Source organism: Labrus bergylta, chromosome 19 (genome assembly GCF_963930695.1).
Source record: "Labrus bergylta chromosome 19, fLabBer1.1, whole genome shotgun sequence".
NCBI classification, from domain to species: domain Eukaryota; kingdom Metazoa; phylum Chordata; class Actinopteri; order Labriformes; family Labridae; genus Labrus; species Labrus bergylta.
In genome coordinates this window covers 13,013,731-13,030,470 of record NC_089213.1, presented here as the reverse complement: position 1 = coordinate 13,030,470, position 16,740 = coordinate 13,013,731, and the positions used below count along the sequence as shown (strand labels likewise).

Genomic DNA, 16,740 nt, shown 5'->3' with positions numbered 1-16,740 from the left:
AGTGTCATCACGCACAGAGGAGAAAGATAAAACAGTTCACCTGTTCTATTGTAACTTCATTTACCAGAGTAAAGTGTGCTCTACACTGCAGACTGTAGTCTTTGTTAACACAATGTTGCTGTCAAAACAGCTTCGTGTGATGAGCACTGATGTCTGCACGTCCGCTCACCACACTCACTGCTCTGATTATAATAAAGTGTTAAAACGGTCATAACACGTCTGTGTGGAGTTTTATTTGAGGTGTGCTGTCTGTTAAAGTAAGAAATGTCATATTTGAATGTTAATACAAAGGCCTCTTACTAACAATTATTAAAATCCCGAAGATTCAAATTAATCAATAGATACGGTCGGCATCGCGTCATAGTTGGGGGCGGGGCCTCCCGTGGGGGAAAAGAATCACAGAAAAAAAAAGAACTACAAAATGATTACTCGAGTATTCGCTTTAACAATGGGAAGAGTAATCGATTAGAGAAAATTTTGCATTTCTGCACCCCTCACTGTTGTGTGCAGAGCCTCCTCCTGACAGGGGGGGGGGGGGGGGGGTAGAGGGCAACCTATTAATGTTCTCTCCAATAGATAAAATAATATAAACATTAGAAACTAGGATTAAATGGTACTGCCACCAGCTGGCTGTCAGTGGAACTGACCGCCTTTACGTTAATCTAAAAACATGTTTGAAGTCTTCTGATTGGCTGACACACTCATGACGTTTCCATCAGGAACCAATGATCTCTGAGCTGAGACCCACAGACCAGAGGAGAGACAGACTTCTGTTGGTTTGGGTCTAGATTTTAATGGGTCACAAAATATGATTCAGATTTAAAAGCATCAGATAAATCACATCCTGACAGGAGAACAGAATCAGTAAAAAGACGCCTCAATCATGGCTGACATTTACTTTATCTTAAAACACTGAAAAGATCTAAATAACCTCCTGGCTTCTGATTGGTTGAAGGGTTGCAGTGATGTCTCTTGTTCATCAATAAAAAAGTTTTTAAAAAAATAGTCTCTGGCCACCCATTGGCCACACCCCCACATTTAGTTGATTGGCTCGTAGGCCATTGCTGAGGGTGCCGCCCTCTTCCGCACACAAACATAGACTCCGCCCAGTAGCAGGAGAATCATGGGAGTTCCCAGACCGACTGCCATCATACTCATAACCAACGGAGAGAAAGAGTCAACTGGAGGAGAGCCGATGCCCACCAACATCGTCCTGCCAGAAACACAGGGAGAGACTTAATGATGAAGATGGTATTCAACAGAATCGTAAAAAAAAAAAAAAAAAAAGAACCCACCAGCTGAGGAACCGGGTGCTGTTGTAGAACGGTTCTCCTGCAGTCCCGAAGCTCACGTTGAGTCCAAAACTTTCCGGTTCTGCGTAGAACGCTTTGACTAGAGCTGACTGCGCCGCCGTCTCCTCGCCGTTAGTACGCCGCGGCTCCGAGTGTCGGCACTGTGTGGCGTACTCCAGAGCTGGGTTGGACCGACGGTATGCCACCGGCTTCCACTGAAGAAAACCCAGAACATCAGAGGAACCATTCGCCAACGAGACCCACTGAGACACCTATGGGTCAGAAGTCACACAGAGTATATTTACTTTTTTTTTTGAATGTGGACAAGAAGAAAAATATATTTTAATAAAGAAAGAGGGTTGTGTACTACAGCCCACTGATTTGCTGCTCTAAACATAGAATTTACTGTAGTGTATATATATCATGAGCTCTGTGCTGATCATTTATTGGTCACAACAAACACCATGTTCTGGCAAAGGCTGGCTGATATGTGAACCTGGTACCAGAACACTTAAGGCCAGAGACCAAAGATTGTCTTTGTGGTCATATCATCAGATCTGTGGCTGTACCAGGTAAAGAGAGGAGCAGAACCACCAACTGATCACCTGCTGGGGGTCAGTTGGATCAGGAGGCTGCCAGACCGACCTGGTTAACCCAAACGTGGGGTCAGGGTGAACTTTAAACTTCTGGCAGAGGCTTCTGTCCGTGAGGTTATAAACTTCTCACTCCAGAAGAATTTCTCGTGCATCCTAGGGGAAGTTTGGGACATTGAGTCTGAGAGCTCCATGTTCAGAGACTCCGTTGTACAAGGCCACTGCTAGGGGTTGAGGCTAGAAGACCGTCTGTGCCCGTTGTGCAGAAACCCTTAGGACCTGCTGGTGGACACAAGTGGTGAAAGAAGCTGTCGGGCTGAAGAAAGAGGCCTTCTGAGCTTGGCTTGCCCAGGGGTCTCTAGAATCAGCAGACAGGTACCGAGTGGCTTGGAGGGCTGTGGCTTCAGAAGCAAAAACCCAGGTGTGGGAGGCTTTGGAGAAACTGTGGAGAAGGACTTTCAGTTGGCCTTAAGGACGTGCTGGCAAACAGAAGAAAGCAGGGATTGGCCCAGGCTTTTTTCAGCAGGAGTGGAGAACTTATGACTCAGACTGGGGAATTTCAGCAGAGTGTGAAGTGGTCCAGTCGGTCAGCACGTCTAAGTCCGAGGCCATGGTTCTCTGATGAAAATAGTGGATTGGTCCCTCCAGGTGAGGAATGAGACACTGGGTGCGTTCGAATTGTCCCTCCTATCTCCTTTCACTATACACTTTACCTTAACCCCGCGAAAACGTCATGAGGTTAAGGAAAGATGTTAGGAGAATTCATGAAGGACTCAGGGAAAAGCGATCTCGTTGCTCTGATAATCCGACCACATTTTCCACTAGGCGACGTCATTAAATGCGACGGGCCGGCGGAGGTTAATGACGTGGGTCTGCCGTGTTGAAACTACAATGTTCAGAAAATGGACTACAAAAAACGCATCTAAAAAAAACTTTCCCCTGTGCTTCTTACCGGTGAAATAATCTTAATTACCACGAGGTTGGGATTGAAATAAAAGCAATATAGACTACCAGGCTACAAGTAAGAAAAGTGAAACCATCAGCTTCCTGTCCACTCAGAAATCAACATAAATATGATTGTATGAAATTAATTGTTACATTTATGTAAGATATAACCTACACATAATGTTTTAAGCATACAAATGTAGAACTGCACAGCATTCTGTGAATGCAATATGTTGAATAAAACATCATCTGGATAAAAATGTCTCTTATCTTTTACATGATCTGTGTCACTTCACGATCATCGTTAATGTTCGTGAGCGGTCGGATGCGCGACTCGCTTTAAATGTTGCGGCCGCAAGGAATTGTGGGGCGTCATATCTCATCTCCTTTTGTAAAGGATGGTCCAGTGTATCCTATGCTAAAGGAGGTTATAAAAGGAAGCATTGACCCACCTTTCCTTAACTTTTAGAAAATTCGAACGGCTCTTATCATGGCCGCCACTGAAATGCTTCCGGGGTTAAGTTAAAGTGGATAGTGAAAGGAGATAGGAGGGACAATTCGAACGCACCCTCTGCCTCAGGTGAAAAAGGTTGAGCATCTCGGGGTCTTGTTCACGACAAAGGGAAAGATCCGGAGGATGTTCCTATAGGCCGTAACACGAGCGGATTCGAATGGAATGACTCTTAACTGTTGACTCACCGTTTTCTTTATTGAATTTTAAGAGGACAAATTTGTGAATGTTTGATTATCGCTTCCTCAATAAAAATGAAACTCCAATGACCTCTGACCCTCAACTGTGGTCATGAGCTCGTGCTAGAGACTCAAAGAATGAGATTGTGGTTGCATGCCCTACGAAGCGGTGCACTGTATCATGAGTCCCTGTTGAAGAATGATTGGTCACCTTGAATATTGTCGGCGTGAACTCATCATCGATCGATCGGTGAATTTCCACTCTGCTCAGAGGGTAAGCCCCACCCACTGCCTGCACCTCCAGCACAAACCTGGAACGAGCCGCCCGGGGTAACACACCATCTAGCCACACCTTTATTTGGGAGGTATTGGCAGTATGCAGGAGGTGGGGCATGGACTGGTCACGCCCCTCCGACTGAAACATCGCCAGCTGGAAGAATGAAAACAGGAACAACACAGGAAATGATGTAATGCAACTATTAAAGAACCAATGATCTGATTGGATGGCAGCAAAGTGACCACTTACCTGCAGGCAGAAAGATCCGCTGCTGAAGTTTTTGGCAGCGCCACAGAGCTGAGCGCTCTCTTCTGAAAGGCTGAGACCAGACCATTGGAAGCCCTGCAGCTCGTACGGAGGGAAAAGATCAGAGGATGGGTCGGCCGTGTTGTTCACATCGTCGTACTCCAACAACTGAGAGACCGGAAAGATCCAGATTTAATGTGGACTGATGAGTTCAGGTGGACTGATGATTTACAGTGGATTAACATTAAAAGGAAGAATATGTGACTTTTTGATCCAGCAGATGTCACCCTTGAGCACCAGCAACTCGTGCTGCATTGTTGTGTTAGCATGTTAATGCTAGTGCTCTTTAGTTAGCTCGTATCTTCACACTGCATGTAAATTTACAGGAAATGACCATGATCTAAAAACTCTTATGTGACATCAAATAAGCAGGCTACAGTAAAGTATTCTTCTTTTCTCTAGTCCCTCAATTAAACAACTTTTATACCTTGTGGGGAGGAGTCGGCCGTCCCGGCGATGTAAACAAAGTGAAGCTACAGCTCAGAAATCATCACAGACAGTGGGACTTGGGTGTCTCACTCATTGTAGACAGTCATGACTAAGAGTTATTTTCAGAGGATATATTTGACTTCTGCTAAGTGTGAAAAAAAGGCATATTCTTCCTATAAGGTGGATCTTTCTGACCCTGCTGAAGATGATGGCGGTGCTGTACAGAACGCTGCTCTCCGGCTCCACCTTCACGCTGCCGCTGTTATTTCGAGCTTCAAACTTGGGCCAGTCCACCTGAGAGAGACACAAGGTTAATTGAGGTGTGATCCGGACAGGTAAGCACCTCATCAGAGCAGAGATTTATTCATAGAAACTGTTTTTATCCTCCTGCAGCTCTCCAGCGCCCCTACAGGGTTGGAGAGCAATGACACCTTATAATACCTGACGTATAAAAACGTCTCGGTTTCAGGTTTATTGGCCCAATCTGGATGTCCACCCTCCCTGACTTTGATGCACATTCCTGCTCAGTGTGTGAGGGCTAAGGACTGTCCCACAGTCAAGACGTGTGTGAGCGATCTCTCGCTGACTCTACGAGCCCTTTATGCACGCTGTGTGCATATCTGCAGACTGAGCATGAGGGAATTAGCCAGAGTTCATAGCATTGTGACGTGAAGCATAAGATTCCCGGGGAATCCTCTGTTTACTTAGTAAGAACTTTTTATACCTGGGGACTCGTGTATAGACGCTGCGCACTAAAATGTCCAGTACGCTGTTTCACGCACACGGTGGGATCAAAATCAGCATGACGTGAGAATGTGCGGACCATCCTACAAACTCTTTAATTTCACTGTGAACTATTTTGATGAAGTGGGATAGATTTAAACATATTTTTCATAGTTTGAGCAACAAAAACATCTAAAGGAACAGATGTCTTAATCAATGTGCCAAAACGGAACTCTCTATTTCTGTGACATGGAGATGTCAACACGTCAGGGACTGAACAGGCTCACAGATATTCATGACACAAAGGAATCCAGGCGCACTCCCTCCTGCTGTGCAGGCATGTAGCGTGCTACGGCGGCATGGGACCTAACACCGAGTTAAACGCAGCTATCACCGAGTTAAACACAGCTATCACCGAGTTAAACGCAGCTATCACCGAGTTAAACGCAGCTATCACCGTTAGGATGAAACAGAAGGTGAAACAGGGCGGGAAGTTGAACATTTCTCCTCATTATTTAACAAGGTCATTTAATGTTTGAATTATTCCACCAGGAACGTCGTTCTTTTTTTATTCGCTGCATATATCTGTCGTGGTATTTAAGATCAGTCTCTGTGACTCCAGCACAGCGTCAGTGAGGACGCCACCTGACTGGCACCCCTCAGCAGTCTAAGCCCGGGGTGCAGTGGATTCGTGCGCCTCTGGGAGCCTAGCCTCAGATCCAGGTTTTAATTCCTGTGTTTTGTGTCCTCCACCTCAGTAACAAGCACCCTCACTTCACAGTTAGTGAAATCCCTCTGTTTACATTTACATCGTAGTCATAGTCATTTGAATAGTTATTAATGGGAGGAGACAAGGCGGGCCAAGTGGCATGTGCAGCAGCGCTCAGTTTCACCTGAAGGGGGATGTAGAAAGGAAAGGCACGCTCCGTTTTATACATGTGGACATTTCTGTGAGGACGCCATCTTTCAGTATGGAGGCTGTGCCGTCTTTTATACATGAGGCCCCTGAGTTGTGAGTGACTACTGTAAAAATAAAAATACTTAATGCCACTTGACATGGTGTTGTCATGGTTACAGAGCAGTCACAAAGTGCAGCCCCGTGCACTCAGTGACTCTCCAGCTGACGTCTATTTAGTCCTTAAGGCCTCAGGGTTTAGGGAGGACATCGACATTCAGCCATTGTTTCATTTTCTTGTCACGTAACCTTAAAACAGGAAATAGAAACACACCTTCACAGTAGAAGAAGAAGTGTTGGTGTGGACGATCAACAGCGTTGGCGCCCCCTGGCTGCAGAACAGGAAGTGAAGTGTGTCATTGTCTCCCACGGCCCTCACATGCAGCAGGTCGCCACCAGGAGCCGGTAAGGGCAAGCCGGGGTTCAACTGTACGGACAACTGAAGGAGAGAAGAAAAAAAAAAAACCTCCACCAATCAGCAGTCATCAAACACAATCCCTCCACCAATCAGCAGTCTTCAAACACAATCCCTCCACCAATCAGCAGTCTTCAAACACAATCCCTCCACCAATCAGCAGTCTTCAAACACAATCCCTCCACCAATCAGCAGTCATCAAACACAATCCCTGATGGAATGGGTTAATTCATTGATCAGTTGATGAAGAAGAAATAAACCAGCGTTACAGATTATTTTAACTTTGTGTAACATCTTTTAAGTCAGTTTGATCAAAATAATTATCAGCAGCAGAACAAGCTGTTTGTTACCAAGGCAACACAAACAGAAGTCCAGGGCTGTGTCTGAATTAATCACTCCCTAGTCACTATATATTAAAGACACCATTTTGTAGTTCTGTCCGAATTCTGAGTGAGCATGATCACATCCTGAAGCCCACTACATATAACTCACTATGTAGGGAGGAGGAGGGGGAGGGGGAGGGGGCGAGGAGGCGAGGAGGCAAGGAGGTGGGGAGGGATGTCAGACACAGACAGGCAGACATACAGAAAGACAGACAGAAAGAAAGACAGGCAGGATTCTGTATCTTTCTCTCTCTCTAAATATGAACTTTAATCTGAAAATGTCATCGAAATTAAACATTTATACAACTTCCCTTCCTGTCTGCTGAGTCCTCGCGCTCTGTACCTGGATTTAAACTCTCTGACGTGTTCTCACCTGTCGTCGGTACGCGTCTCCTCCGCTGAACAGACCCAGACTCAGACTGAGAACTGAACTCACAAACATCAGAAGCACAGAAACTCTGCAGCTCCGCGACGTGGCCGCCATCTTTGTTGTTCCTGAGCAGGTCACATGACCCGCCGCCTTCATATGTCAGCTGACGGAGAGAGACCCCGCCCCCGCAAACATCCCATAGGCGCTCACTCGTAACACCCGTAATATTTACAGTCTATGGTAAGACCCCATGGCGATGCTACTTCCGGGTTGGTCTACAAAAATACGTCATATGGTTTGTTAAAGATAAACTTTATTGATTTTTTTATTGGAAATTTTTGTGTTTCTCTATTTACTCAAAATAATACAAATATAAATAAATTAAGTGTTCACTGTAAATATCTTTGTATGTCTATATTATAATCTATATGTCATAGTTGTTAATGTCCTGTTTAAGAGTCTGATCACTGTAGCACCTGTGACGTCATTAAATCAATATATTCTTGAATATGTTAAAGGAGTGTTTGTGTTTTTAATGAGGATGCAACTCTTATTTTTCAGTGTTTTTAATATTCCACCTCCTGTTTGTGTTATGACAAGTTGTCCTGTCAGCTCTCATGATGCATTTAAAGACAGCAGGTAAACTGGAGGGACTGTTTCATACCAGCTTCAAATTAAAAACTGTATTAGCAGCTGATAGTCAGAACATCAGATCAGGGTGCTCAGGTAAGTCTCTAAAGACTCTTCAAATAGTCCAAAACGCTGCAGCTCGTGTACTAACTAGAACTAGGAAAAGGGACCACATTACTCCTGTATGGGCTTCTCTGCACTGGCTCCATATAAAATCCAGAATAGAATTTAAAATCATTCTCACTTACAAAGCTCTAAATGGTCAGGCACCATCTTATCTTCAAGAGCTAATAGTGCCATACTAACCTTCAAGAACATTACGCTCCCAGAATGCAGGCCTGCTTGTGGTACCTACTGTCTCCAAGTGTACTATGGGAGGTTATCAACATTTAAGTTACTATCTGGTCTGGTTCTGTTCGAGGTTTTCTGCATGTTAAAGTTTTGCTTCTCAAGTTTATGAATAAAGAGTGGGCTAGACAGGAAGTTGAAATGCTGTGATGTCATGGATCATTTAGTGGTCTCAGCTTCTGCTCCTCTGATCACATGTACAGTATCAAGGTATTAACGCACACAGACATGTTCTGTTTGACAGTTTATTAACTTCTACGGAGTCGCCTGGTCCCCACACGCACACAGAGATGGACACACACACACAAACACACAAAGTGACTCTGATGTTGCTTGATGTGGATTTATTCAGCTCCCTGTCCCCCCATTGACTCGTCTTTGTCCTTCTTCTTGTGACCTGAGACGATGTCATCAATCCTCAGCAACAAGATGGCCGTCTGCAGAGAGAGACACAGATGTTACAATCAGCTGTTTGTTGGTCAACAATGACTCAGCAATAATCTATCGTGTGTTTTCTCTGACCTCCATGGCCGTCTTGTAGGTCTGAGCTTTGACGGCGAGCGGCTCCCAGATCCCCAGAGCTGACATGTCCGACAGACATCCTGTCTCTCCGTCCACCCCCCAACACGCGCCCTGCTCCTCAGTGTGTTTGGCCTGCACACAAACATCAAAGCACAGGAAAGGCTCAGCTGACAGTTAAACATGTATGGAGTATCTGATTGGTTCTCATTGATTCACAGTAATAAAGACTGAGCCTGGTGAGAGCTTAAAGACAGGACACCTTGTTCTGAAGTTTTTATGACTTTGAGGATTTACTTTAAATAGAAACAAATTTGTCTGGTGATAAACATGGAAAGCTCTTAAGTATGGATGACATCATTGTAAACAGAGCGGTTATAAATTCATTGTTGGCGTACCCTCAGTGATGTGAGAACTCTGATGGTGGAGGCTCCACAGTTCTGGATCAGCGTTCTGGGGATCACCTCCAGGGCTGTGGCTACAGCGCGGTACGGCCACTGTTCGACTCCTGTCAGGGCTCTGGAACGCTCCATAAGACGCTTCGACACAGCCATCTCCACGGCGCCACCGCCTAGCAACAGCATGGGGTCCAGGAGCACGTTACGACACACCTGCATGGCGTCCTGCAGATTCCTCTCCACCTCCTGTAACCACCGTGGACACAGACACAGATCAAAGTTACTGATGATATAATAACATACACAGTATTACCACTGAACAACCAGAATGATAACATTAAAGTGATGATGTCATTGTGCTTACAGCCAGGATCTCCTTGCTCGCCCCTCGTAGCAGGATGGTGCAGGCTTTTGGGTCTTTGCACTCAGTGATGAAGGTGAAGTACTCATCACCAAGCTTCTTAACTTCAAAAAGCCCCGCCCCCAAACCTATGTCTTCCTCGCGCAGCTCGTCTGTCCTACTGACTATACGAGCCCCACACGCCCTGACGGACACAGAAACAGTGTTCAGACATGTTTGTTACTCTCAGCTGATTGGCTGCAGGTGGAGAAAATCATGATGTAAGCATGTTACCTGGCAATGCGGTTGTTGTCGGTCTTCCTAACGCGGCGGATAGCGGTGATGTTTGCCTTCATCAGGTAGTGCTGAGCCAGATCTGAGTCAGGAAACAGAGTTTATGGTCTCAGTCTCTAGTTTCAAGTCTTCTTCATACAGCTTCAAGTTCATTCAGTACACTATGGTCCATTTAGAGTCAGAGACCAGGAAGAGGGCAGGGCTACATGTGATTGACAGATCAGTAACATGGCCAAAATAACAGAATCAAGACTAAAAGTTCCACTTGTTGAGCCTCATCATATAAACTTCATAAATACAGTGTTTGGATGTGAGAAATCTGTGCTACAGGTGTGTGTGTGTGTGTGTGTGTGTGTGTGTGTGTACCTGACACGCCCTTCTCAGTGAAGACCAGGTCTGGTTTGAGGCGGATGATGTCCTCACAGATCTGCTGGATGTATTCTTCCTCCATCTGCAGAATCCTGGCAAAGTCCTCCTCCTTACTGATCTCAATGTCCGTCTACACATGCACAAACACGCAGAGATATCATTACACAGTGAACATGTAACATACATAAAGACTCCTGACACAGCACGTCTGTGTGTGTGTGTGTGTCTGCATGCGTGCGTGTTACCTGGCTCTCTCCCTTCTTGTACTCCAGAGAACAGTCGAGCAGGACGATACGAGGATCTTTGATGAGTCGTCTCATCCTCGGGTGAGTCACGTCTTTGTTCACCATCACACCTTTCAGCACGTAGGAGTCCTCGATGATCCCACCTGGAACCTGAATGCAACACGCCAGGAAGAGTCATAGGAAGTGTTAGAGGGGTCTGGATTTTCAGCTTGGGAAGTTTTCTTGTTTCCATTTGTAGTCCAAGCGTATTGACCAATCACGTATCAGCATGAAAAACTGAGCCTTTATCCGCACTTGTACATATCTTCCGTCTGCGGCGTTCTAACAGTGCTTAACCAGGGATGTCAAACATACAGCCAGCGGGCCATATCCGGCCTGACAGCAGGTTTCATCAGGCCCGCGAGACGTTTTGGGAAGAAGGAGGAAATGTATTGAAAAATATTTTGAGATTTTTTATAAAGTTAATATTTGTAATACGTATTTTCCCGGAATTGTATTAAAACCTATGTAAAATGAGCAACGTAAAGGTTGATATCATGATACGAATATTAATTAAACGGGGCACTTTGAACTATCTTCTCAGCAGGGACTATCATAAAAAAGAGGAGTGGCCGAGCGCACGAGCTGCTCCTGCATTATGCTGGTAATACATCACATCAGAAAACAGGCTGAACACTAAGAGAGGTGACACAGAATGCAGGTTTTCAAGAGAGATCAAAGGAGCGATATTTCTTTAGTTTTATTTGCTCACAAATTGCCAGAATTTTATCAGAGCCACGGGACTTAACGACAGGCACACTGCTGCACTGCACGCGCATCCTGACAGTCTTCAGTTCTGTCCACACTTCTTACCAGCTTCTCCTGTCTTGACTGATGTAAAACAAAAGTTTTGGCTGATAATAACAAAGCTTCCTATGGAGTGAGCCACAAAGAGCAGCTCGTGCAAATAAAAAACAATCATCTCCGCCATGCGTAATGGCCCAGACCGTCTCCACACATCCAGACTAAGTGTAGGTTGCGGACACCGGCGTTGAGCCTGATGACTCTCCTGACTAGTTTTACCTCTGGTTATTGTAAAAACAGTAAATTAAAATGAATAATAACTGATTTTATTTACAGATGGTTCATTTTTAGGTCACCCAGAGGTGAACGTGTTGTGTTGATCACCTAAAAGTTTCAGCACGACATCACTTCTAAATGCAGTAGCCTGCTGTTGCAACTTTATCACCAGCTTTCATCAGACTGTAAATATATAACTATTACTGAACAATTCATTTGCATTCGAAAACGATATCACGCACAGGCTGCCTGATCATACAGAGGTCCGCTGGTTTAACCGTGGAGCAGCGCTAAAATGCTTCCTCGAATTGCGCACGGAAATGGCACAGATTCATGGCGCATAAAAAGTCAGTGACAGAGTTAGATTACGATAGTGCGGACACGTAGAAGAACAAACTGCCAGACTCATCAAGTCGTTTAACTGAGTTTACTTAGTTGAAGAACGTGCACTCCACACGGAGCTGATCAGACTGCAGTGCACAACGCTGAAGGATCAATTCAAGTCTGTTGGTTTGGAAACATGTTATCATTTTATAATGCCTAATACTAAAAAGTCTATAGCGACTAGCTTTCTGGTGCATTACTGCCACCACTGGACTGGAGTGTGGGACAATCTAGTTGTTTGGGACGACGCATTGACGCAAATTATTCATATCGACGAATTTATGTCGTCGATTACGTCGTCCCAGCTCTAGTCATAACGCCAATCAGCATTGATATGTCCCCACTTCCTTGAATGCAGCAGATATGATCGCTCTGACCTCCACTGGACAAACAGACACTTAAAAGTTATTTTCTTCTCCTCTCGAGGACAGCTGATTACATAGATCAGGAGGGGCGGGACTTAAAGAGCTACGAACCAACAGGATGCCTTACCTTCTCAACCTTGGCATACTTCTTGATGTCGATCTCTTTGCGTCCGTTTTCTTCGAGCTCCACGGTGCGGACGGCATCCAGAGCGATGCCACAAGCCAGCTCTGACCAGCGGCTCAGAGCTTTGGTGTTAATGGCTGAGTGAACGATCTTCAGCATCATGGAGCGGTCAGACGTGTCCACGGGGAAGCTGGGAAGGGAGAGCAAGATCTCATTATCTTCACATAAAAATGCCGCCAGGGTCCCAGAAATGTAAACTTTGATGTGATTCTAGTTCCTATCAAACAAAACCAAAAGTTAAAGTACTTTCTGATACTATCCATCACTAAATCAACAGATTGCATCATTTACAAATGAAATAATGTACATTTTACCAACCTCATCACATTAACACTAACAGTCAGTCTGTGTGTGTGTACCTGATCTCCTTCAGAGTCTCCAGCATGTCCTCCAGAGCTTGTCTGTACGCTCCGATGACCACCGTCGGATGCATCTGCTGCTCCAGGAACTGCTCCGCCACAGACAGCATCTCCCCCGCTACACACACACACACACAGACTGAAGTCAAATGGTCCAGTCCCTCAGCTGGCTTGACATTAATCTACAAGTTCATGTCCCATAAAATCTGATTTAAAAGACACACTGTTCATTTAAATTTTACCCGTATAAAATGCTAACACACACAGCATGTCACCTGATATGTTTGAAAATTCGCCTCCATTCATTGTTTATTGCAAGTGCTGCTGGGATACATGACAACACAGACCAGGCTGCAGCACCACGTTTTACCAGCTCTTCTCCCTCATGAGGTCATCATGGTGCATCTTAAGCAAAACGTGGTATACTGCTCAGTACATAAAGCTCCTCAGAGTCTACGAGTGAGCAGAAAGGTGCGTCTGTGGTTCACAACTTAAACAGGTGGAGAACTCCACAAATGCAACACAGATGGTTTCTAAAAGAGTTGCTCAGAAAGGAATGTCCTGGACTTTGATGAACGCAGAAGATCATCACGAGGCTTATGAAGCGGAGCGACATATATTCAGGATTTGACGGTACTTCATATATAAAACTATATATTTTATATACAACCTTTAAATAAATGTAAAAATATTGAAATAAAAACTGAAATTAATTCACATGAAACATACCCAGTATGATGACTGAGGTAGTCCCGTCTCCCACCTCCTCATCCTGGGTGCGGCTGATCTCGATCATGGACTTGGCTGCAGGATGCTGAACCTGGATCTGTTGCCGTGGAGATAGAGGTTATCAGCAGTTTGACAGAAAAACAAGCAGCAGGCGTCAAAATGCTTCTACACTGTCACATGAAGGTTGGGTAATATCATTATTAAATTTCCCTGCATGCTGCTTCTGACAATGAGGTTTAATATTCACATGGATGATTGTAAACACGGACCAGACCGTACCTGTGTGTGTGTGTGTGATCACATTTATATGCATGTCTCATGCAGCAGTAAAGTCTGTCCTCTGTGATTCTAATCTAACCCCATCGTCATTTTTGTCACCTGTATTCACAACAGTCACATTCACTGATCAGCCCTCCTCCAAACAGATTACTCTCTCAGAACTCTCCTAAAAGAGGACATATTATTCCCCTTATCCATCTTTTCAAACAGTCCCCTGTGGTCTGAATGAAACATCTGTGCTGTGGTCAAAATATAACACGAATCATGCACCAGAGGAGGTTTGTGAGCCTGTATAAACCAGCTTCCTCAGAGAGCTCTGTTTTGGTGTGTGGCAAAAGTTTTGTTCTAGGCTGGGGGTGGAGTCCATGGGTGGAGACACCAGAAGAGGGGAGGGTATTTTGTTTTTAAACCAGAATCCCACTGTGACATCACAAGGAGAGCACATTAGAAACAGAGCATTTTTCTCCGTGTTGTAAGACTTATGCAGACCACAAACAAAGGACTGAATGGATTTATTTAACATTTTGTGGGTCAGTAGACACTCAGGTTACCCAAATATGTGTTCAAAAACACTGAAAAAGTGGATTTTTCATAATATGTCCCCTTTAACGTAATTATATTTACACTCACCTCTCTGAGAATGGCGTTTCCATCGTTGGTCATCACAATGCCTCCCATAGGATCCAGCAGCATCTACACACATGCACATTAACAATCAATAAATCCACTAATAAACAAACAGCTTCACTCACTTTGATCTCATTAGACATGCGAGCAGATCAAGTCTCACCTTCATCATGGCCCTCGGGCCAAGACAGGTCCGGATCACATCTGCAATGGTCTGAAACACAAACACACACACACATGAGATTAAACAGCACTGAGCAGTGACGTCACAAACAGAGACAATAACGTGTTTCTGGTCTGACCTTTGCAGCATTTATGTTCCCAGTCTGAACTTTACGTCCTGACTCTCTCTTCACGTTCTGATCTAAAAACACAAACAGATGATCAGACACAAAGACAGGACTCAGTAATAGTGGTACGTGTAAACCTCAACTGGACAGAGTCCAAAAATAATTTCCCCAGAGGAGCCAATTAATTATCTTAATTAATACTGATCATTACAGTATTATTATTATTATTTAAAATCAGGGTGTGGCTGCTGCTTCATCTCTGTAGTTATTAGCTTAGCTTTACACAGAGATGGAGATTATTATCAGCAGAGCAAACGTAAACTACCACAAAGATGGAGATTATTACCAGCAGAGAGCTAACCTTAACAAAGACAGTTTCTGTATTTAAACAGCGACGTCAGGGACATTACGGTAGCTCTGATGCTACACACAGTCATGTTGGGGTAAGTGAGCGTTAGCCTGCTGCAGAGCTAGCTCCATCATCATGCTGAGTAACGGGGATAAAGTAGCTTAGCTTAGCAGCTCTCCATGCTGTCTGCGGGCTTTTAGCTCCTGTAACGTAACGATGCTAGCGAGCTGTTAGCTCGTTGTCTGTACACGACGATGCTAACTGTTAGCCTGTTAGCACAGCACATGCTCTGACGCCGGTCGGTAACCGGTTTCCGCTCGCTCGTTTAACGGCTGCTTACCGGCAGACAGTGACGGTAACAAACCGCCACCATGCCCCAGTAGAACAGATGAGAGTAAGTTTTGAAGAGATCCAGGTACTTACTGAGCACTAACACCTGCTGGCCGAACATCTTGACAGTGCGACACGGACAGAGACGGCCTGGAAGGTTCTGAGAGGCACGAGGAGAGGGAGGGCTGAGCCGCAGGGGCGGGAAAACTACCAGAACATGGACCAATCGGCTGAGAGAATGTGATGACTGACAGAACCGTTCGCCAATTAAATCAATGAGAGAGTTAAAGCGATCCGAGGGAGGCAACGAGCGGGTCAGCCTTTTATGGTGAAGCCATGGGTGAAACAGCCTCCAGTTAAACAAGAGAAGTTATTGATCGTAATCAGATAATATTTTTGTAATCGGATAATTAACCACTAATTTTAAACGATTTAAATATTAACATTTCATTCATTTAAACCTTGATCTGAAGGCTGAATCTGTTTTTTGCTTCTTATATCTTTACATTTTTAAATTGTATATTATTTGTAATTGCTTCTTATATTTTATTATTTAAGTTCTTGCAATTCTTAATTTATTTCCTTAAAAGGGGCTATATGTGACTTTATACGTGTATAAATCTTTTTATTGCGTGTATAAATCTTTTTAATGGGCGATATTTTTATCGCCCATTAATAAGCGAACGGTTAACTGATATGAAAAAGTAGATGTTCACTGTCTATCTGTGTTGCCTGTATAAAAAGTTTCCCCGGGTCTATTTTCCAATAGCTCCAGGAAGTGACATTTTATGCACGTTCTCAACGTCCTCCTCACGCCGCTCCGCTTACAGAGATCAACAGTACAAACTCATCACACACCGGTCTTCACCTCCACCGCCAGGGGCCGCCTTCCACACACTTCTATCCGCCCTAGGAGCTCTCAAAGGCGGACAAACTCATCACGCACTCCTGCTCTCAGCCAGTGCCTGCTGAGACTGAATACAGACACACAGACTCCTTCACAGACTTTCACATGTGTATGACCACTTACCTCCTCTGTAAACATTATGCTGGTAAATATCCAGTGTTTCGCGGCCGATGATGATGTTCGTTTGTGCACATAGGAGAGCGAGCATCAGGTTACTGGTGCAGTTCACCTGACGGCCATGCGGTATCGCTACAAACACATTTTGTTTTATTAAAGTTACATACAGCCCCTTTAACTGTTCCTGCACCAATACACCAAGACAAATTCCTTGTATATGTATATGTAAATGTACTTTGC

General features: G+C 44.6%; 2 protein-coding genes across 2 annotated transcripts; both read right to left on the bottom strand.

Moving 5' to 3' along the window:
• Positions 1-768: 768 nt before the first annotated feature.
• On the bottom strand, positions 769-7,541 carry glmp (glycosylated lysosomal membrane protein). Its single transcript, XM_020651662.3, has 7 exons — positions 7,382-7,541; positions 6,485-6,649; positions 4,728-4,826; positions 4,047-4,211; positions 3,732-3,950; positions 1,296-1,564; positions 769-1,213 (listed from the first exon to the last, which is right to left on the bottom strand). Exons 1-7 carry the CDS (start codon positions 7,532-7,534, stop codon positions 1,039-1,041), a joined length of 1,245 nt encoding a protein of 414 aa, XP_020507318.2. The 5' UTR covers positions 7,535-7,541; the 3' UTR covers positions 769-1,038.
• Positions 7,542-8,587: 1,046 nt separating this feature from the next.
• cct3 (chaperonin containing TCP1, subunit 3 (gamma)) lies at positions 8,588-15,692 on the bottom strand. Its single transcript, XM_020651661.3, has 14 exons — positions 15,570-15,692; positions 14,810-14,871; positions 14,671-14,721; positions 14,511-14,573; positions 13,602-13,698; positions 12,873-12,990; positions 12,457-12,643; positions 10,522-10,671; positions 10,274-10,406; positions 9,908-9,989; positions 9,638-9,818; positions 9,274-9,519; positions 8,879-9,010; positions 8,588-8,793 (listed from the first exon to the last, which is right to left on the bottom strand). Exons 1-14 carry the CDS (start codon positions 15,595-15,597, stop codon positions 8,701-8,703), a joined length of 1,623 nt encoding a protein of 540 aa, XP_020507317.1. The 5' UTR covers positions 15,598-15,692; the 3' UTR covers positions 8,588-8,700.
• Positions 15,693-16,740: the final 1,048 nt, after the last annotated feature.

Bases quoted from the DNA above. Each gene is read 5' to 3' on its own strand.
- glmp (XM_020651662.3), bottom strand. From the start codon at position 7,534: ATGAAGGCGGCGGGTCATGTGACCTGCTCAGGAACAACAAAGATGGCG. The intron at 4,212-4,727 runs GTCAGAAAGATC...CCGGTCTCTCAG, and splicing joins CCGCCATCATCTTCAGCAGG to TTGTTGGAGTACGACGATGT. The intron at 1,214-1,295 runs GTGGGTTCTTTT...TGTTTCTGGCAG, and splicing joins AGCACCCGGTTCCTCAGCTG to GACGATGTTGGTGGGCATCG.
- cct3 (XM_020651661.3), bottom strand. From the start codon at position 15,597: ATGTTCGGCCAGCAGGTGTTAGTGCTCA. The intron at 13,699-14,510 runs GTGAGTGTAAAT...CCACGGCAACAG, and splicing joins GAAACGCCATTCTCAGAGAG to ATCCAGGTTCAGCATCCTGC. The intron at 12,991-13,601 runs GTATGTTTCATG...GTGTGTGTGTAG, and splicing joins TACCTCAGTCATCATACTGG to CGGGGGAGATGCTGTCTGTG.